At 44.0% G+C, this 22513-nt stretch overlaps 1 protein-coding gene across 3 annotated transcripts in view; it reads left to right on the top strand.

Moving 5' to 3' along the window:
• The first annotated feature begins 14902 nt into the window (after window positions 1–14902).
• Window positions 14903–22513, top strand: part of CDK8 (cyclin dependent kinase 8) — a 73156-nt gene continuing 65545 nt past the window's right edge. Inside the window, exon 1 of one of the 3 annotated variants that reach the window (XM_070380498.1) lies at window positions 14903–15689. In XM_070380498.1, the coding sequence (XP_070236599.1) occupies window positions 15562–15689 (128 nt within the window). In that variant the 5' untranslated portion in view covers window positions 14903–15561. The remainder of the gene's footprint in view (window positions 15690–22513) is intronic. The other 2 variants (XM_005902190.3, XM_005902189.3) reach the window with 2 other exon arrangements.

Raw genomic sequence — 22513 nt, 5'->3', positions numbered from 1 at the left:
ACGACCGGAAACCGCGTCCGGAGGGGCCCGGGAGGCGGCGTCCAGCGTTCCGGCCCTCGGCGCTGGCGGTCTCCGGGCCGCCCTCCCCGGTTGGCGTGAAGCCCAGCTGTAGGCTCCTATCCCTGGATCGCCTGGGTACCGCGTAGCTCAACACCCAGCCGCTTTCCCGTATCGCTCGTCGGAAATTGCCAGCCCTCGTCAACTCTCGAGTGCTTTTTACTCCTGTTGCTTCACCTTCCCGCTAGGAAGGCGCGTTGAAACTCTCCCCACAGTCGTGCCTCTGGTTTTATTTCTGAGATGTGACGCTTTCCAGACTCGCCTCACACCACTCGTTAAACCCTTGAGTCCCTGTTCAGCCTGGTAGGGGCTCCCCGACTTCCCTATGGTCCAGAAGACTCAGTCATTGTGCGGGTGCTCACAGTGCTGTGATTCTTCATTCATTCACTCATGGCCTTAACTGGGGAGCCGCTAGTCGATCCCCGCCATCACGCTGAGCTCCTGGGTAACAAGCCGGTGTGAGCTTGGGAATCCATGAGCTACCAGTGTCGTAGGGGTCGACGGACGTTTGTTGGTTTGCTTTTTAATTGGCATAGTTATTAGAGACTAAAAATGGAAATGTATAAATGATGCCGCCTGCAAGCCCCTTCACTGTCATCTCTGCCGCGTACTGCTACAGACTGGACTCTTCTTGGTATCTGGGAACTACTTGAAATTCAGTCTTGGGAACTCCTAGGCAACCCCAACCCTACTTTTACCTAATTTCCTTTATCTCCCAGGACTCATTTCATATCTCATGGTCAAAGGGTTTTTTTCTCTGATACCTCTGACTTGACACTGTAACGCCAACCTCCAGACACACATAAAACTAGGCCCATGTCCTTTCTATGGGGGCACCCATAGCTTCCTCTGTGGACCTGTTTTAGTATTTACTCATTTTGCTGTTCAATCCCTAAGTCTCATCGGACTCTTTGCCACCCCATGGACTGTAGCCCACCAGGCTCCTCTGTCCATGGGGATTTCCAAGCAAGAATACGAAGTGGGTTGCCATTTCCTTCTCCAAGGATAACAAATATTTACTGGGTGCTGCTAGGAATTAGGTGCTAGTGATAACAGCAGAAGATGAGACCAACCAGACCTCTTGCCCTCCTTTTCAATTGAAAAAGACAGCCACTGAGTAAGTTCCTACAATGATGTGATTTTCTGTTCATTTATAGGTCTCTTCCATCTAAGGTCCAAACTCCTTCCATTTGAACAAATGGTTTCATTCATTTTTATAGTCCCAGAACTCAGCACAGGGCCTGGCACAACATGTCCCCCAGACAACTGCATGAATGAGCAGAGAAAAATGCACTTGAGGCTGCCTTGGGAGACCAGTGGTTAGATCTCCACGCTTCCACTGTAGGGAGCACAAGTTCGATCCCTGTTTGGGGAACTACGATTCTGCATGCTGTGCAGTGTGACTGAAAAAAGAATGCAAACTTTTTACAAACAGGATTAATGCATGTTAGTGCAATGACCTCAAGAACTGTGAGTACAAGTTTGAGAAAATCACACGAGAGACATCTAAAATTCAAGCAGAAATCATTTCAAGTATCTATATGAGTTTTAATGAGTATAATACTCCCTGCTGCTGCTGCTGCTAAGTCACTTCAGTCATGTCCAACTCTGTGGGCCCCATAGATGGCACCTACCAGGCTCCCTCATCCCTGGGATTCTCAAGGCAAGAACACTGGAGTGGGTTGCCATTTCCTTCTCCAATGCATGAAAGTGAAAAGTGAAAGTGAAGTCGCTCGATCATGTCCGACTCCTATCGACCCCATGGACTGCAGCCTACCAGGCTCCTCCATCCATGGGATTTTCCAGGCAAGAGTACTGGAGTGGGGTGCCATTGCCTTCTCCCATAATACTCCCTACCCAAGGAATAAAAAAATATAAAGTCTAACCATATAATTTACCATGTGGAAATTTCTACAGATTTCTGTGGACAGATGGTCAGGTAATGTACCGAACCTGAATCTAGTATCTTGCTTCAGTTTTGTAGCCCAAGATAAAGTGACTCTACAAGGGTTCTAGATATGATAACTGGGACAGAGAGATGGATCACTCTGGATATCTGTATTTCTAGGTCTCATAACCTGCCGAAACCCTAACCCTAACCCTAATTAATCTCATTTACTGTAGTAGTACCTGGCCTTTTTTGTGTGTCTTTTTTTTTTTTTTTTTTTTTTGAAGGATAATTGCTTTACAGAACTTTGTTGTTTTCTGTCAAATGTCAACATGAATCAGCCATAGGTATACATATATCCCTTCCCTTTTGAATCTCCCTCCCATCTCCCTCCCCATCCCACCCCTCTAGGTTGATTCAGAGCCCCTGTTTGAGTTTTCTGAGTCAAACAGCAAATTCCCGTTGGCTACCTATTTTACATATGGTAATGTAAGTTTCCATGGTACTCTTTCCATACATCTCACCCTCTCCTCCCCTCTCCCCATGTCCATAAGTCTATTCTCTATGTCTGTTTCTCCATTGCTGCCTTGTAAATAAATTCTTCAGAACCATTTTTCTAGATTCTGTATATGTGTGTTAAAATATGATATTTATCTTTCTGTTTCTGGCTCACTTCACTCTATAATAGGTTCTAGGTTCATCCACCTCATCAGAACAGACTCAAATGTGTTCCTTTTTATGGCTGAGTAATATTCCATTGTGTATATGTACCACAACTTCTTTATCCATTCATCTGTCGATGGGCATCTAGGTTGTGTGTGTCTGTTAACTCCAGGACTTTTTACAATTAGGAATAAAAAGGTATAAAAGAATTAAAACTGTATCATTAAAAGGATCTTCTGTATGTTTTCTGTTTTATGTACTGAAAATGTTTAAATGATCTTGGCTTCTTACAATGACAACCTTAATTGAAATTTAAAATCCAGTTCATGGGGTCGCAAAGAGTCAGACGTGACTTAGCAACTGAACAACAACAATAAAAGGGCATTACTTTGGGAAGGTATTGGCTTTGGGTGATGAGTTAAGATCCCAGCAATACCTGAGTTGAATTTCAAAGAGGTGACAGGATTTAGAGAAGTAAAGAAGGAAGGGGAGTGTGAATGAGGGAAAGAGGGGAATGGTGATTGTTTAGAGAGAATCAATAAACGTGTCCTGCGTAGCGATTCCCAACCTTGAATGCCCATTAGGATCACCAGGGAGCTTTAAAAATCCAAGTGCTCAGTTGCAGCCCAGATCAATTACACCAGAATTGCTAGAGTGATTCACCAGGTATTTTCAATGGACACCCAAGGTCACAAACCACTGTTTAATTGGATGGAAAGCAGCATAGGAGAAACTGGTTAGGAACCGTAGTGGAGACTCGGAAGAGCTCAGACTGTGGGAAACGTAGCTATGTGGAGCTAATGAATCTAATTCCAACGTTTCCACTGCAAGCTGCCTTAAGGTGTTTTCATCATGTCAGGCTAAAGTAAATAAAGGCTGGAATATTAGATAAAGGAGCCAGGCTGTAGGCGGTGAAAGGTCACACAGGATCCTTGAAGATTTCTGAGCGGAGTAATGATGTAAATAAAACAGCGTTTTAAAATTTAAAAAGGATATAGGGTTTCAGAGAAAGAAGGACAATCATCTGATGGAACTTGACCTTGGGCTAGTAAGGGGAAGGGTTATGAAGGGTGGAAAAGCCCCAGAGTTTCTGAGCATGGATCTGCACGGAAACAAATAACCTTACATATCAAGTATCAGGTGGTTGCAAAGGTGACCTAATCATGTTTGTGTTCGATAGAAAGAGAGCTCTGTGGCTCACAGGAGACTCATGACTGGACAGGAACCAGCCAGAAATGACTCAGCTTTTCTGAGTAGCATAGTCCAGCTATGCGGAGGGTGAAGCATATTGGAATGAAAAACCAGAGTAAGATGTTAAACCTTGAAAAACTAACATGAAACTAGACGGTGATCCTATAGATTACTTGCTACACTGTGGTATAGCAAAATAAACTTTGAAATGAAAATTAAAGCCATATGCTTATTCAAGAAAAAAGGCGTCCAGCAGAGGGATAAAAGGACAATATTATATTCCTGAATATCAATCTAAAGAGGTAAATTTTCTTTAAAAGTTACAGAACACGAGAGCAGAATTCATCATCAACAAATGGGAGAAATTTTCAGTTTGCGACATTCTTACTGGTCACTGTAATGGGAATCTCTTAGCTAAGAAAAGTAATTTTTTAACCTGTTATATGTATTTTTTCAGCTGTCTCTTTTACTTAGTAGGTATTTGATGGAAGAGTCTTGGCACCATACATAGACATTAATGAAGCAAGGGATGAGTGTAGGCATTTTTAAAATTATTTTGCAAAACATTAAATTAAAAACATCAAGCTAGTGTTAAAAAGAGGGGAAATCCTGTCTTCATTTCCCTCCTGACCCAGCTTAAATGTCATAGTCTGTCCTTTTCACTCACTGCTGCCAATAATCCTCACTTGCCATCCCTCATCTTTTCATCCTACCCAGCTGGCAGGGCCCTAATCCAGGATGAATCCAACATCTGTCTTTGTCTGGTCTCCACCTGGGCTGTTGAGTGCTGGTGTCAAAAACCTCACAGCAGGGCAGACGGATACTGATACACTGCATGGCTGCACCTGCAGATGGGCCCTTGACATTGGCTGGAAGTCCTAGGACGGCCTGCCAGCTATCTCTCTGATTCCGCCCAAAGGTTGTTTTCAACCTGCAGTCTTTTCAGGTATGAAATCATTGCTTTCTCTCCTTCCACACCTGTCTGCTCATTCACAGCAGGCAAACTTTTACCATATAGAGAAAACCAAAGCCATCTGAAACAGAACTACTTTCACCAAATCTACAGAGTCATATATATCCATGCCTGGTTGGAGAAGACTCTTGAGAGTCCCTTGGACTGCAAGGAGATCCAACCAGTCCATCCTGAAGGAGATCAGTCCTGGGTGTTCATTGGAAGGACTGATGCTGAAGCTGAGACTCCAATACTTTGGCCACCTCATGTGAAGAGTTGACTCATTGGAAAAGACCCTGATGCTGGGAGGGATTGGGGGCAGGAGGAGAAGGGGACGACAGAGGATGAGATGGCTGGATGGCATCACCGACTCGATGGACATGAGTTTGGGTGGACCCCGGGAGTTGGTGATGGACAGGGAGGCCTGGCGTGCTGCGATTCATGGGGTCTCAAAGAGTCGGACACGACTGAGCGATTGAACTGAACTGAACTGAACTGGTAGACAGAAAAGCATGGATGATATTTTGCACTTCCTATTCACAAGAGGTGAGGTCTACTTGCCCAGTCTTTGAAACTGGGCTGATCTTGAGTCTTGCTTTCACCAACAGAATGTGGTAGAAGTGATAACGTCTAAGTTCCAGAGCCCCAGCTTCAAGAGACCTTAACACTTTAACCTCTGCCATTTAAGATCTCTCCTAGGTGATGTAGGAAAGTGTGAGACTGGACTGCTGAGCCCAGCCAACCCCCAGAAAGGCGAGAAACAATCAATTTCTGTTTCACACCACTGTGTTTTGGGGTTGACTGTAGGGCAGCAGATCTGTGACAATAGTTTGTGTCCTTTTCTCCTCCTACCTGTTAACCACAGAGGAGATGTTCATGCACAAGTCTCCCCTCTCTGGTCCAGTCTCTTTTGCTACTTTAGGGGTCCATAACTATTCATCATTCTTATTAATCCCTTATAACCGGTTCCATTGAATTAAGGAAATACCTCCAGTCTCTCGCGACTAACAAAGCTTCCTTTGATCTTATGTTCAATCCCAGTTTTAGCCCTGATGCTGTAGGCTCTACTCATCTCCCTTTCACAGCTAACATCCTGAACGAGACTAGTAATAGCTAACATACACGAACACTTACCATAGCTAGGCACCATTCTAAATACATATATTACTAAGTGCCTTAACCATGACAACTACCTCAAGAGGTTCAGTTCAGTTCAGTTCAGTCGCTCAGTCATGTCTGACTCTTTGCGACCCCATGAATCGCAGCACGCCAGGCCTCCCTGTCCATCACCAACTCCCGGAGTTCACCCAGACTCACATACATCGAGTCAGTGATGCCATCCAGCCATCTCATCCTCTGTCGTCCCCTTCTCCTCCTGCCCCCAATCCCTCCCAGCATCAGAGTCTTTCCAATGAGTCAACTCTTCACATGAGGTGGCCAAAGTATTGGAGTCTCAGCTTCAGCATCAGTCCTTCCAATGAACACCCAGGACTGATCTCCTTCAGGATGGACTGGTTGGATCTCCTTGCAGTCCAAGGGACTCTCAAGAGTCTTCTCCAACACCACAGTTCAAAAGCATCAATTCTTGGTGCTCAGCCCTCTTCACAGTCCAACTCTCACATTCTATGACCACTGGAAAAACCATAGCCTTGACTAGACGGACCTTTGTTAGCAAAGTAATGTCTCTGCTTTTGAATATGCTATCTAGGTTGGTCATAACTTTCCTTCTAAGGAGTAAGCATCTTTTAATTTCATGGCTGCAATCACCATCTGCAGTGATTTTGGAGCCCAAAAAAATAAAGTCTGACACTGTTTCCCCATCTATTCGCCATGAAGTGGTGGGACCGGATGCCATGATCTTCGTTTTCTGAATGTTGAGCTTTAAGCCAACTTTTTCACTCTCCGCTTTCACTTTCATCAAGAGGCTTTTTAGTTCCTCTTCACTTTCTGCCATAAAGGTGGTGTCATCTGCATATCTGAGGTTATTGGTATTTCTCCCTGCAATCTTGATTCCAGCTTGTGTTTCTTCCAGCCCAGCGTTTCTCATGATGTACTCTGCATATAAGTTAAATAAACAGGGTGACAATATACAGCCTTGACATACTCCTTTTCCTATTTGGAACCAGTCTGTTGTTCCATGTCCAGTTCTAACTGTTGCTTCCTGACCTGCATACAGATTTCTCAAGAGGCAGGTCAGGTGGTCTGGTATTCCCATCTCTTTCAGAATTTTCCACAGTTTATTGTGATCCACACAGTCAAAGGCTTTGGCATAGTCAATAAAGCAGAAATAGATGTTTTTCTGGAACTCTCTTTTGCTTTTTCCATGATCCAGCGGATGTTGGCAATTTGATCTCTGGTTCCTCTGCCTTTTCTAAAACCAGCTTGAACATCAGGAAGTTCAGGGTTCACATATTGCTGAAGCCTGGTTTGGAGAATTTTGAGCATTACTTTACTAGCATGTGAGATGAGTGCAATTATGCGGTAGTTTGAGCATTCTTTGGCATTGCCTTTCTTTGGGATTGGAAAGAAAACTGACCTTTTCCAGTCCTGTGGCCACTGCTGAGTTTTCCAAATTTGCTGACACATTGAGTGCAGCACTTTCACAGCATCATCTTTCAGGATTTGAAATAGCTCAACTGGAATTCCATCACCTCCACTAGCTTTGTTCATAGTGATGCTTTCTAAGGCCCACTTGACTTCACATTCCAGGATGCCTAGCTCTAGGTCAGTGATCACACCATCGTGATTATCTGGGTCATGAAAATCTTTTTTGTACAGTTCTCTATGTATTCTTACCACCTCTTCTTAATATCTTCTGCTTCTGTTAGGTCCATACCATTTCTGTCCTTTATCGAGCCCATCTTTGCATGAAATGTTCCCTTGGTATCTCTAATTTTCTTGAAGAGATCTCTAGTCTTTCCCATTCTATTATTTCCCTCTATTTCTTTGCATTGATCGCTGAGGAAGGCTTTCTTATCTCTCCTTGCTATTCTTTGGAACTCTGCATTCAAATGGGTATATCTTTCCTTTTCTTCTCTGCTTTTTGCTTCTCTTCTTTAGTTACTACTATAATTCCAATTTTCCAGCTGAGAAAACAGAGGCACAAGGAAGTGATAAACATGGTGCCCTGTTGTAGGTCTGGATATGAAAGTCGGATTTTGTGGCTACAGTCAGTTCTCCTAACCATTCTGCTATAGAAGCATCTACACTCTGTTCCATTTCCTTACTTCAAACTTAACTCTTCCACGCAATGTAGACCAGCTTTGCCCCCATCTCACCACCAAAACTGCACTTATTATCCAAAACAATCTATAGAGATAAGTCACATGGTCTTAGTGGGGACCCCCCCCCAAAGAAATTGGCTCTTAAGAGGCCCCAAAATTCTTAGCTATTACAATGGCTTGTGGTCCTCAAAGTGCCATGGTAAACAGATACACAGTGTATCTGTGGTATTAACATTTCATAGGGGTGGACAGGAAGCAAAATGTCTAAAAATATTCCTTGGGCGGGGGGGTGATAATTTTAAAAGAAGTTGAGAAACACTGTGTAAATTAAACACTATACTCCTTATCTTGCTTTACTTCTTGGCAACATCCAACACTATCGACCATTCCCTTCTTTCCAAAACTTGTTCTTCCTTTGTCTTTTGTGATATCACTCCCCTTGATGCCCCCAAAAAACCCTCTGGCTGCCTCCTCTCAGTCTTCCTTTCTGGCTCCTCCTCTACCCACCCCTGGAATGTTGGAGGTGCTCAGGGATCTGCTCTGTTCTCAGTGTAACACTTTGCAGGTGATCGAGTCAATTTGTACAGCTGATGATTTCCAAATTTTTATCTCTAGCTATGATCTCTCTTTTTAGCTTTAGTCTCCCATATGCCCCTTCCCACTAGGAATGTTCACTTATATTTCTGCAACATGTCCTATTTGACATGTCCAAAATGGAGTTCTTAATTTTTCTTCTAAACTTATCTCTTTCAAAGTCTTCCCCATCTCAGTAAGCAGCAACATCTTCAGGAGTCATCTTGATTCCTCTTTCTTTACATCCCTTCCAACGATCAGCAAGTCCCCTATCTATCTATTTGTCTGTCTATCTACTTGCCCTATCCATATATCTGTCCCTCAATCTTGCTTTCTAGAATCCATTCTTAATATAGTAGCCAAGTTGTTCTTTTCAAAGCAAAGACACCTGGTCACTAACCTGCTTGCAACCTTCCAGTTGCTCCAAAATAAAACCTGTGGCCTAAAAGACCTCCCTGGTGGCTCAGTCAGTAAAGAATTTGCCTGCAATACAGGTAGACCCAGGTTCCATCCCTGGGTCAGGAAGGTCCCATGGAGAAGGAAATGGCAACCCACTCCAGGATTCTTGCCTGGAGAATCCCATAGACAGAGGAGCCTGGTGAGCTACAGTTCATGGGGTTGCAAAGAGTTGAGTCGGACACGATTGAGCAACTACAAAAGGTTCTGTATAGGCTTGCACCTGCCCACCTCGTTGTCCTCATCTCACACAACCTCTCCCCTCATTATACTCCTATCACACAGCCTTCTTTCTATTCCTTGGCTCCTGGCTCAAGGTCTTTGCACTTGCTGTCTCTCAGATCCATCCATCTGGGCCACTCTGCCTCCCTCCCCTTGGCAGCTTTTGCTCCTCGTCACTCAGGTCTCCCCTTAAGTATCACCTCACAGAGTCTCTGGCCGTTGACCTGATCTAAGTAATCTCCTCCTGGGCCCACTTTCTGACTCATTGTCCTGTTTCATTTCTTCATGGTACTTACTTAGAGCATTCCCCACTTCTCCTGTGAGCTCTTTACCCCCATCTTCCTCATCCCTCTGAATGAAGGAGCACTGTATTCTTATATAACCCTGCCTCCATGGCCACACTTCACTGGTCCAAGGCGGGCTCCTCACCCAGCTGGTCCAGCGTCTTTCCTGGGGTTTTTAGAACTGGAATTGAGAAGCAGAGCTGATTCTTCTCTAATGACAGGCATCTTACATCAAATTCAGGGACTGTTAGTGGTCATGTGTCCAGTCATGTGGAGGAAATGACTCTGTAAGAGCAAATGACACTCACATGATTAAGGGAAGAAAGTTATTTTTGAAAGTTTTCTTCTTTTTTTTTTTGTTCTGGTGGTTTCTAGGGTCTAAATTAAATTCCAGATGCTTATAGAGTCGAGAAACTTTTTGCGTCAGTATTTTCTTTGAAAAATTATAAAAGACTAGACAGATTGAAGCTGCTATTTATCATGTCTAACATTACACTCAAATATAGATGCTTAATTTGTGCTTTTTGATGATAAAGGTAACAAACACTCAACCTGTAGAATGGGAGAATAGATATTTTACATTAAATCACTTAGAACTGGAATTGAGATACAGACTGAGAAAATGGAATTAAAAGTTGCAGAGACAAGTGATCAGTGCTGAGAAGACTTAGTAAGACTTTTACGTTCATATATTATAAAGCACCAAATCCTTCTGCTGCAAAAAGCATATGCTCAAAGGAAGGGCTGGGGAAAATGTCCAACGTTTTAAAATGACTTGCCCCCCTTTATATTATTATTAAGGTTCATTTAAATCTTTATAGAAACCAAGCCAATGCAGCACATTCTAATTCTTTATAATTATGCAAACTATGTCCTGGGCCCTGTGTGGAGGCCTAAGAGAAGTTAGAGACTCAGTCATTAAGGTGTTCACTAAAGGAAAGATTTTTTTTTTTTTAAATACATAAAATAAATGGCTGGGCTTTCCTGATGGCTCAGTGGTAAAGAATGTGCCTGTCAAGCAGGAGACTTGAGTTTAATCCCTGGGTCAGGAAGATCCCCAGAGAAGAAAATGGCAACCCACTCCTATATTCTTGGCTGGGAAATTCAATGGACAGAGGAGTCTGGTGGGCTACAATCCATGGGGTTGCAAGAGTTAGACACAACTGAGGGACTAAGCAACAACAGCAAAATAAATTACTACCATATAAGGTAGCCAGGCTTTCCTGGTGGTTCAGACAGTAAAGAGTCCGCCTGCAATGCAGGAAACCCAGTTTCAATCCTTGGGTCTGTAACAGAGCAGAACAACCCACTCTAGTATTCTTGCTTGGAGAATTCCATGGACAGAGGAGCCTAGCAGGCTATAGTCCATGGGGTCGCAAAGAATCGGACATGAATGATTCGACTTAGCATGCACGCATATGAGGGAGCTATGATGTTTCTATGTGAGTTACAAAGCAAGTGCAATGGTACCAGGGCTGGGGTAGGAGTTCATGGGAGAGAAAGGTCATATTCAGTTGCCAGAACCAGGAAAGGCTGCGTGACTGACTTAGGCATTTGAGCTGTACCTTGGAGGATGGGTAGCCCTACAAAGGTCAGAGATGGTATGAGGAAGCATCCAGCCTTTGAGAATGGGACAAAAGCATACTTGGCATGAGCACGAAGGACAGTGAACAACAAATGAAGGCCTGAGCTCAGATGGTTGGCAGGAAAACAACAGAACGTCTGTCTATGGGCACCGCTGTGCTGGGAAATTGGGAGGTTCAGGGCACCGTATGGTATGCTCAGTTTCAGAAATTTTAAGTTTGAGATGACAGCACATTATCCCCTGAGGCTGAACAGGAGGTAGTAGAAATGTGGGGCTGGTGTTTGAGAGGCATGTTTAGACTGGAGATGTTAAATTTAGAATGTAAAGAGCCACATTTTAAGACAAGAAGCACAAGTGTGGCTTGTGCGTTGTTTGTAACATGGACCAATGAGGGCCACAGTGCTCTAGTGTCACTGGAAGTCACCATGGTGCCACGAGACATGACATCAGGATGACCCGAGGCTGAAATCAAACCGAAATGGGAGCCCTTAGGTCCCTGATATGTTCGATTCAGTTAAACAACATTTAAGTGTGAAGCTGATTTCTCTGATCCCTCCCTCAGGTTTTTGGAATACAAGCACGAGCCCCAAGGGCTTCCCAGCACACTGCTTTGGCTCTGTGGGCCACTTCTTCACTTCTACAATTGAGGTTCCAGCTGCTGCCTCTTCCTTTCCTCCAAGCCTGGACACAGGCTCCAGAGCTAAGACCAGCTTATGTCTTAGGGACGATAGAAGGGAATTATCACACAGAAAAGAAAAACCTCAAGCTGGATATTAGCTATCACTGCTCCTGACACATTAGCCAAGCTCCCCTCAGGGCCCCTAGTGGCTCACTCTTCCTTTGCTCCCTATCCTGATGCTCTGCTAAGGGGCCAGCTCACCCCTGTATGCCCCCAACCTAGAGTCCAGACCTCTAACTCACACCATAGTTGCAGAGAGAAAAGCAAGTCTTTCTCTTTCCTGATCCAAGGCGGCCTTCCTTTCCTACTCTGGGATTACTCACAGTAGAACCATGGCTAGCTTGACTACAGGAGTCATTTCACCATGTACATGTATATCAAAATATCATGCTGTACCTCTTAAATCTACACTATTTTTATGGAAAAAAAAAACTCAGGAGCTTCCCTGGTGGCTCAGTGGTAAAGAATCCACCTACCAATGCTGGTTCAATCCCTGCTCTGGTAAGATCCCAGGGGATTGAAGGAGCAACTAAGCCGGCGCATAGAAACTACTGAAGCTCCAACTTGAGAGTCCGTGCTCCCCAACAAGAGAAGCCACTGCAATGAGAAGCCCGTGTACCGCAACAAGTGAGTAACCCCCGTTCACCACAACCAGAGAAAAGACGGCACAGCAGTGGAGAACCAGCACAGCCAAAAGTAAAATATATAAATAAAATTATTTAAAAAACAAACAAACAAACTCAGTTTCTTCACAGGGATGTCTGTCTTATCTTCATCCATAAAGTGGATGAAGTCATAACAGTAGTCAAAAGTCATTTGAAGAAGTTGGAGACCTTCAGATTCAGGAATATTATGTGCAAGGGATGTGGGAAGTGGGTACAGGGCCAGGGTGGGAGCAAGCCCAGTCCCAAGCTTCTTCACTACCTTTTCTCTAGCATTGTGTTTTGGTTTCTCAGGATCAATGAGTAAACACTTGGACAAAAAAACACATCATTTGAGAAATACAAAATGTATAAGATTCAGGAAGAGTCTAGTCTAAATTTGTATTTAGGAAAAAAATTAAATTCTTTATGCAAAGGAACAGTCCTGCTAGAAATCCTCCAATTTACATCACTGAATAGAAACATCTAACATCCCACTCATGAATGCTTACCTTTCTGGAGCACTTACTGTAAGCTGAGGTGTTTTTTTAATTTTTTGGCCATGCTGTGAGTCATGTGGGATCTTAATTCCCCATTCAAGGATTGAACCTGAGCCCCCTGCAGTGAAAGCTCAAGTCTTAAACACTGGACCACCAGGGAAGTCACTGAGGTTTCTTATATCTCCATTTTGCAAAGAAAGGAATTCAGGGACCAAGGACACACTGCTAATAAATGGTACATCAAGATTCAAACCCAGGCCCCCTGACCAGTCAGTATATTTAAACACTAAATAGTATTTGACGTACTAGGAAAAACAACTTTGTTTAAACCAGTGGTGAAGTCACTCTTTTCTCCTGGGAAATTTGTTTAAGAGCCCTTCTGAGAATTTTTCATAAAATGGTATCATGGTCATCATTTGTACATAGATATTTTTGACACAAACATCCTTACTCATTAATTCAACACATGTTTCTGATTTCCCTGATAGCTCAGTTGGTAAAGAATCTGCCTGCAATGCAGGAAACCCCTGTTTGATTCCTGGGTTGGGAAGATCCGCTGGAGAAGGGACAAGCTACCCACTCCAGTATTCTTGGGTTTCCCTAGTGGCTCAGCTGGTAAAGAATTTGCCTGCAATGCGGAAGACTTGGATTTGATCCCTGGGTTGGGAAGATCCCCTGGAGAAGGAAAAGGCTACCCACTCCAGTATTCTGGGCTGGAGAATCCCATGAACATAGATGTTTTTTTTTTTTTGAACATAGATGTTTTTGACACAAACTTCCTTACTTATTAACTCAACACATGTTTACTGCACACCAAAATCAAGCCATGATACTAGGCATCAGGGAAGATGCAAATATGACTTCTTATAGAAATTAATAATCTAGCAAGGAAGAGCAAATAAAAGAATACAATTTGATGAATATCGTGGGAAAGGTGAAAAAATTGGTTGGACGTTCAAAGTGGAGAGATACCGTGGGGAACTTTCGTGAAAATGGTAGCAGTTGGGAAAAGTAAAATAAATATAAACATAAAATTAATATAAGATAAAAAAATGAAAAATAGACATCTAAATAAGGGGGATAAAGCAAAATGAGGCATTATTATCAATATATCAGCACTGGGACTTCCTTGTTGGTCCAGTGGCTAAGACTCCACACTCCCAATGCAGGGGTCGGAGGTTGCATCCCTGGTCAGGGAATTAGAACCCACATGTTGCAACTAAAGATCCTGAGAGCCACAACTAAGACCTGGTGCAGCCAAATATTTTTTTAAAAAACTATAAAGATACCAAGACTCCTCCCGCAGACACATTTCCTCCCTTAAAATTATGAACAGTTTTTATGGATTTAGATCCATTGCTGTAATCATGGCTAAAAATAGCTATTCTTAGGAGCAGTGGTACAAAAGGCCGTACTCAAAGTACCATCTCCTCTGAAAGGATAGTCCTCTGTCACAAGAGTGCCACTCTCTAGGGGCAGCGTGGCCACTCCCAACTGACTCCCTTTTACTGATGTTTGTAATGTGTGTCAGCACGTTGCTATCACTGTGCAGCCCTTATTAGACCGTTAACTACAAGATTCCCCAGTGATAGTCTGTGAGCCGTTGATCAATAATTAGACTTATTTTTTTCGATAACGATAGTGCCCTTTAAACTCTGGAGTTCGTAAGTGGCACAAAATGTGATTCTAACACAGACTAGACTCCCTCGCGCTTAAATTTCTCTAGTTAAGTTTCTGGCCCAAATCTGACTTTAGCGACAACGCTGTTAAAAAAAAAAAAAATTTCCAAGTGGTCATCGAAACGCCTCCCCTCCTTCTGGACTACGAATCCCATCGTGCATCGCTCCCACCTCCCCTCTCGCGGAGGGCGGAGCCTAAGGCGGGGCGGCCACGGCGGCGGCCGGTGCATTCTGGGTGCTGTAGTGTGGAGCCCCGGCTGCTGCCCACGTGGTGCTGGTGGAGGCTTCTCTGGGCAGCGGCTACCGCGCTGGGTTCACGCGCCCCCCGGGGGGAGTGAGGCTCGGCTGGAGAGGTGCGCGGCGCGGGCGGCGGGGAAAGCCGAGCGGCCCGGGTCTTCGCGACGTTTTTGCGACAGCGCGGCCGCGTTCCGCGAGTCCCCGCCCTCCGCTCTCTGAGGAGGTGCCGGCTGTTGTGCGGCGCTGCCTTTCTGTCTGAGTGGACGGCAGAGCGAGCGAGGGAGCGAGCGTGAGCGTGTGTTAGCGCGGCTAGGCGCGAGCGCCCGAGGGAGAGCCCGCCGCGCCGCCGCCGCCGCCGCCGCCCGCCGCGGGGGCCGAGCGCGCGGCCGGAGCGCAGGAGCCAGAGCCCCGGAGCCCGCGGGGACAAGGGCAGCGACCGCGCTCCCCACCCCCAGCCCTCGTCCCTCGCCCTCCTGCGCCCCCGGGTTCCTCGGCGTGTGTCTCCCCACCCCACCCCGGCCGGCCCCCGCCCTGCCGCCCCGCTGGATGTCCCCGGCGCCCTCGCGGGGCCTCCTCTTGCTCCTGCCGCAGCGGCCGGGCCGGCGCTGCGGCCACCGGGCGTAGAGCGGGCGGCTTCCCGGGGGCCGCGGCTGCCGGAGCCTCCCGGAGGGCCCCCGCCCCCGCGGCGCGGCGCCGCGACCCCCGCTCCCCGGCCCCGCCGGCCGTGACAATGGACTATGACTTTAAAGTGAAGCTGAGCAGCGAGCGGGAGCGGGTCGAGGACCTGTTTGAATACGAGGGCTGCAAAGTTGGCCGAGGCACTTACGGTCACGTCTACAAAGCCAAGCGGAAGGATGGGTGAGTGTCGGCGGGGCAGGTGGGCAGTCTCCCGCGGGCCGGGCTCCGGGAGGATGTGGTGCCCGAGGGGGGCCGAGCCCGCGCGAGACCCCCACCCCCACCCTGCGAGCCGGTCCAGTGGTCTCCCGGCGCCGCTCGTCGGGAGGAGGAGCGTGTGACCCACGGGCTCTGTACTTTTCAAGGGTTTCGGTGCCAGATTTCTTTAAATGTTCCTTATAAAACGTCAGCTTAAATGATGTTGGAGGGAGGGGTCGATTTATTAGGGGACCCTTCACCCGCCTCCGGACTGACATCCATCAGCCCGGAAGGGAAGCTGGGATCCTTTCCTCCGCACAGGTTGGTGATGGATTTAAGACCCCATTTGGGTTTTATTTGTGGGGAAGAAAGCAGCAAGTCAGGGTGGTTCTGAAGAGTTCCTCCCGGTGATCGATCACCTGCGGCAGAAACGTAGCAGTTGCTGTTTCGCTATCATTAGCTGCGAGTTTTACCTAGAACAATGGGGGTTTGGTGCAGGGTGGGTGGTGGGGAGAAAGGCGAATGACAAATAGGGGTGTCTTATTCAGACCCCCCCCCCCAGTTTAGCAGTTGGCAAGGAACTTTAAATAGTCTCTTTGCTTTAAATGTTCTTACCTAGAAATAACTTAATTAAGTCTGTGACTGGTAATGCTCCCAATTTAGTTTCCTAAACCGGCAAGTGAACTGTTCATTTTTCCTTTGTCAGTAGATGAATGTCTTGTAATGTTGACAAAAGAGAAGACATTTCTTAGATGAGAAATATAATCTATTAACTCCTAGTTTTCCTCTTGTAAAAACGGATGTTGTCTTTCTCACCTTTGACACTATAGGAAAAAGCTGGAAAGGACGTCAAAGCTTATATAATCTTTAGATTTTATTATAAACAAAGTGGGTTTACTTAAACATCACTCTTAGTTTGGTTAAGCTGCTGTTTAACGTTTAAAATAATTGCTTTTTTCAGCCAATTAGATGGGAGAATATGTTCACAACGGTATTAGTGCTTAAAAAAATGAAACCATTCATTCACAAAGCTGAAGTTACCTGGGTTGGGGGGAAGCCATATTTATAAATACTTAAGTATCCTCAATATTGGAAAAGGAAGGAGCTATGTATTCAATATTTTTCTTAGATTTGCTGAGGTATCTTTCTGAAATAACTTAAAATGGACTCTAAGGAAGAAGATAGTAATTCTAATTAATTTGGAATATAAGTTTCAGTGCTTGTATGCAGCAGTAAAGCAGTACTGGTATCTGCAAAGATAGGGAGTTGAGCACTTGATCCTGTAGGTGCTGCATGTATTCACAAGTACTTTTAAGTGGAATGGATAGTTGGGTGACATTTGAGAAATCAGTGTCTGGAGATACTGCTGACTCTTGCTTAATTATGTTTCTCATTGAAGTATTACTCTGTAATAAAGTACATATTTTAAAAATTATCCTTGTTAACTTCCTATACAATGTTTTTAAGAGCCTTATGCCCTCTCCCTGTCCCCCAGTATTATGTAATTTGGAGCATGTTCATAAAATCCCCGATCCCATGAGGTTAGACATTGTAGGACGTTTGACCAGTCTGTCATCTGTTCTACAAAATTCTGGTGACCTTAAATTCTCTTTGATCTCTCTGAAAAAACCAGTTCTATTTTCATAAATTACTATTTTAATAAAACATCTAAATTTTATTAACTTTGATTTAACATTTTATTAAAAACTGTAATATTGTTTACTGGCAGGAGGTACTTTTGATCACATTTTATATCTCGTGGTCAAGTTTTCACTTAGGCTAAGAATAATTTTAGGAGATTTAAATTTAATCTGTACAATTTAAAAATGGATGGATGCATGGTATATGAACATATCTTTGTCATTCATGCTAGCCAGGTAGCCTTGCTTTTGGAAACATTAACTTTTTGTTTATAATTCTTTGGGCTTGTTTTTCAGTAGCCATTAATGATTTTGTTCATAGGAAGAACTATTTTTTAAAAAATGGATCAAATGTCAAGAGAGTTTTAAACTTACTTTCAACAGTTTCTGTGTTCCAGAGGGAATATTTTTCGGTTTGGCTTCTTATAACCTCACTCTGGTAAAATACAGTATTATATTTATGAAGCTTGTTTGATCTTATGTCAATGAAATGTAATTTAATGCATTTAAGTTCAGGTAAAATAAAATTTGTGGCTATTTAATCTTTTATAAAAAGATGATCAGATAATTTGGTTCTAGTATTGATTTATTTTCAAATGAGATTATATATTCTGCAGCTGAAATTTCAGAGAACTCTAGGATCCCAGACAGTAACATCTTCAAAGAGAGTACTCAGATTTAAATGAAATGAAACAAATTTTGTTTTGATGTCAGTTCATTTCAGTTACTCAGTCACTCAGTTATGTCCGACTTTTAGACGCCAAGGACTGCAGCATGCCAGGCTTTCCTGTCCTTCACTGTCTCCCAGAGTTTGCTCAAACTCATGTCCATCGAGTCGTTGATGCCATCCAACCATTTCATCTCTTGTGTCCTCTTTGTCATTTGGCTATTAAAATGAACGTATGTAAATGTATCTTTGATGTTGTCCAGCGAGCATCGTGGACATCCTAGACATGATTAATTAGTAAAGGAATTTATACCAGAGGAGTTAGCTTCTTAAATTATTGTTTTAGGAAATAAACAACGTGGTCAGTTCTTTGATATTAAGTAGTAGTAACACTCTCCTGCCAGTATACTAAGTATACCAAGGCATTTTAAGGAATGTGGGGAAGGGGGAGTCCTTTGAAGCCTAATTACATACAGGGAAAAGGGATCTTTTATAATTCTGTTAATTTCAGGTTCTAGTAGAGTTAAAACATAAATGTACAATAAATCTTGGGAATAATTTGCTCTCACTGTCACCATAAATAAGATTGAGCATGTCCTTTGTGCCTTAACACCAAAAGGGTAGTCAGTGGCAAGCAGGGTGATTCGTTTTCTTTCTGAGTCAATTGCTTTTCCTCTTTGCAGAATTTAGGCAACCAAACCTGTCTTGTTCAAAGGAATAGAAAAGTGTGAGAACCAGAAAACAATTTGTGTGTTTAAATTCTAAGCTGTCATTATTGGCACTGGGCATTGTAGAATTTAAAAATTGATTTGGGGTAAGAGTTTGATCTCCAAAAAAGAAAAGCAAAAAGAGTTTCTTGAGTAGGGTTCCTAGTCTTCTGTACTTTATGTTCAAAAGAACAAAAACTGGGCTTGGGATTTGGGGGTTGGATAATTGGGATTTTGTGTGTGTGTGTGTGTGAGAGAGAGAGAGAGAGAGAGAAAGGTAGAAGGGAGGAGGGAAATACACAGAATACATTTGTTGGGGGACTTTTGTAGACAGCACAGAGGTTAGTAGACAGAAATAGTAACAGTAGTAGCTAAATTACTGAGTGAATCTTAGGATGTGGGCAAAGCCTTGACAGCCATCATCTGTAGAATCCTCACAGGTACCACACCAGTCAGTTGTGTTTTTTCAGATTTACAGTTGAGGAAACAGGTTTAAAGTTGAAGCAAATTTGTCCATGATTACATGACTAATTAAATGTCAGAGCTGGAATTGTGGGGTTACAAGCAAGTCTCTTACTCCAGAACCATGCGCTTAACCATCATGCTTTGTATTAAGATAAATATAAGCATAGTCATGGGGATTTGGTGTTTTAGGGAGTCATTTCAGAAAGCATGAGTGCCTTATCCCTGGGCTAGTCTTTTCGGTTAACTTATACTTTCTTAGTATGTTTCTGAACAATCTTAGTTTTTTCTAGTGCTGCAAAAGTAAGTATATACAATGTGGGTGTTTCTATTTACTGTGTGTGTGTGTGTTAGGATGAACTGTTAAGCTGGGGAGACTGGAGAATTGAGTGTGAGTTCAGACTCTGCCTCTGATCACCAGTGTGACCCTGGGCAAGTCATTTGTCCTCGTAGACCTTTGTTTCCTTGTTAGAAGATTACAGGGTTTCAGTTGATAATTTTTTGGGACTGTAATTTGAAGAAGTAAAAATCATGACTATAAAATACTTTCGCAAGATCAGGTAAACAACTACTAAGACAAAACTTTTACTTTAGGCAGTAATATACTTCCATTTCTTAGTCTCATGCTTTAATGTGGATTCTCATCAACCGCCAATGAGAAGACAGGTAACTTCCAAAGACTTGTCAGCTCCCACACCTAACATGTCTTTTATCCCACCGTAGCATCCCCTCCGTTTACCTGTGAAGATGCCGGGTTCGTGTAGCTCTCCCACTCTTGTGCACCACTTGTTTGGTGACTAGCATGAGAGACTCATCTGATCTGCACTGACCCTGTGAGTCGGCTTTAATTCCTTAACTGTGATCAGAACTTGGTTGGAACCCTATCTTCCCCTGAAGGATTCTTCTAGTTTTCTTCTTAATATCGCCGAACCCAATATCTAGCTTGAATTTGATTTAAGTATTTCTTTAGATGTCAGACGTGGCAAATCCAGCATGTAATCCTTGTCACTGGGGATTTTGCATGTCCAATAAGGACTATTCCTTGTAACATTTCAAACCTGTGATGGAAAGGGATAGGCGGAACATTGTGCGTTTCTTACCTGCTGGCCGTTGAACTCACCTGCCTTACATACTCGGTGAATTTATATCCACAGGTTAGGCCACTCTGAGGTGTCATTCTTAGATCCCATTTTCTTAATAGCAAGACTGGCAAATTCATTTGGGATTTGTTTGATTGTTTTACAGTTTCTTCTAACATTGGAAGAAATCCATCCCCTCATTCTTTCAGCAAATATTTACTGGATGCTTCTGTCTGCCAAGCACTGTCCAAGGTATTGACAGTGCAAAGATGAGTAAAACACTCCATTATTTGAGAAGATACCTGCTGAGGAAACAAACATGTAAATAAGCTGTAGCCGTTTAATAAGCACTATGATAATCAATACCAGGTGCTCTTGGGACACAGACATGGAGCTCCCACCTTCTCTGCTTTCAGGGAAGCCCCTCACAGAGGGCAGCACTCTGTTGACTGTGAAAGGACAGGGAAGGTCTCCTCGAGAGGACAGCAAGAGTGCTTTTTGTTGTGCTCTTACAGACCCCAGCACAGGTTGTGGGTGTGGATTCTTTCTTCCCATGCCTTTCCTCCTCATATCTGTCTGTTGCCAGCGTCTTGAAGCTCCTGCTGTATGCGTAGTGCTCCACACATGCTCTGCAAAGGTTCCCTTGTCCGCATTGAACCTGATGAGGCCCCGGTTCAGCACAGGGATAACTTTGTCAGCATGTAGGTGGCGCAGTGGTAAATAACACCCCCTGGCTCGGTAAATAACCCCGCCTGGCTCGGAAAGATCCCCTGGAGCAGGAAATGGCCACCCACTCCAGTATTCATGCATGAAAAAAATGCCACAGACAGAGGGGCCTGGCAGGCTACAGTCCATGGGGTTGCAAAGAGTCAGACACGACTGAGCACTTTAATTGTCTCTGAGGCAGTTTGCCACCACAAGAACATTGGTGCATCCGAGCACAAGCAGCCTCTGAAGTCCAAGTTTCTGGTTTAGGAGTAGCTCTCACGTGTGAACTGCCACGGCAGGACAGCCTTTGGCTTACAGCTCCCAAGAGCAGATGATCTTCCTTTGGCCTCACCTCTGTTAGGAGTAGGGAACCAGAATTTTCTAGCTGCTGAGATGGTGGTGGCAGTAGATCGGAGGGGAAATTCCTCTAATTGGGACTCTCGGTGGTGTGAAGAGGTGGTAGGGAGGGGGCTTCTTCCGGCATACTGAATATCAGCCAGGAAAACAGAAATAATGATATATTATTATAAGTTATTGTTGGTCATTTGCAAACTTACCTGCTTTTTCAAAAATTTGTTCTCTTGGCAACTGTGTCCAGAACTATGATTTACAAACACTTGAAATATACATATGTAAGGGAACTGTATATGCCAAATGAGTGTTGATAAATATATATATATTTCCCTCTGGCTGTGTCATCTTTCTTGTTATGTCTTGCATTGTTGAATGAATCCTCGTTGTCTGGGTTTTTTTTTTCATGCTTTTTCTGTTCTTAGCTGCTGCTGCTAAGTCGCTTCAGTCGTGTCCGTCTCTGCTGCTAGAGAATGGAAATCCTACTGTCCTTAGCTCCTTCAGAACAATTTGTATATCCTTTCCTTCACAGCAGTTTAAGTAGGCCTCGGCCATCTCTTTGAAACTACTGTGATACTTTTTGTCTTTAAGTATCTCCTGTCACCCCAAGGCAGTTCTTGAAGTTGTCACCGAAAAGTGACTTTCACTCGTTATTTTGATCTTAATACTTAAAGACCCTTTAGTATAATTTTCTCAAGATTCTTTAGTGATTGTCAAAGTCACAAATCCAGCCCCTGCTGTTGTAAGCTGCTTTTACTGATAGAGTTATGTCGTTCAGGTGTGTCATCACAGAAAAAATGCTGAGAATCCCCTTTTTAAAACTGAGATATATCACATTGCATAAAATTCACCCTCTCAAAGTGTGCAGCCCACTGGCTGTTAGTCTGTCCACAGAGCTGTGCCATCATCACTGCTGTCTGTGCCAGGACCTTTCTCTCCTGTCAGAAGGAACTCCACGTCGGTTAGTGGTCGCTCCACAGCTCCCCTTCTGCCCAGGCCCTGGCAACCACCCATCTACTTCCTTTCTCCCTGGGTTTGCCTATTTGGAACATTCCATGTAAATGAAAGCACACGGTATGTGGCCGTTTGTGTCTTTACTTAGCGTAGTGTTTTCAGTATTCATCTGTGCTGTGCACGTATCAGTATTTCATTCCTTTTTATGGTGGAAAACTATTGCCTTGTATGGATAGTCCAC

This window comes from Bos mutus, chromosome 12, assembly GCF_027580195.1.
Source record: "Bos mutus isolate GX-2022 chromosome 12, NWIPB_WYAK_1.1, whole genome shotgun sequence".
Taxonomy (NCBI): domain Eukaryota; kingdom Metazoa; phylum Chordata; class Mammalia; order Artiodactyla; family Bovidae; genus Bos; species Bos mutus.
This window is presented reverse-complemented; position numbering and strand designations above follow the sequence as displayed.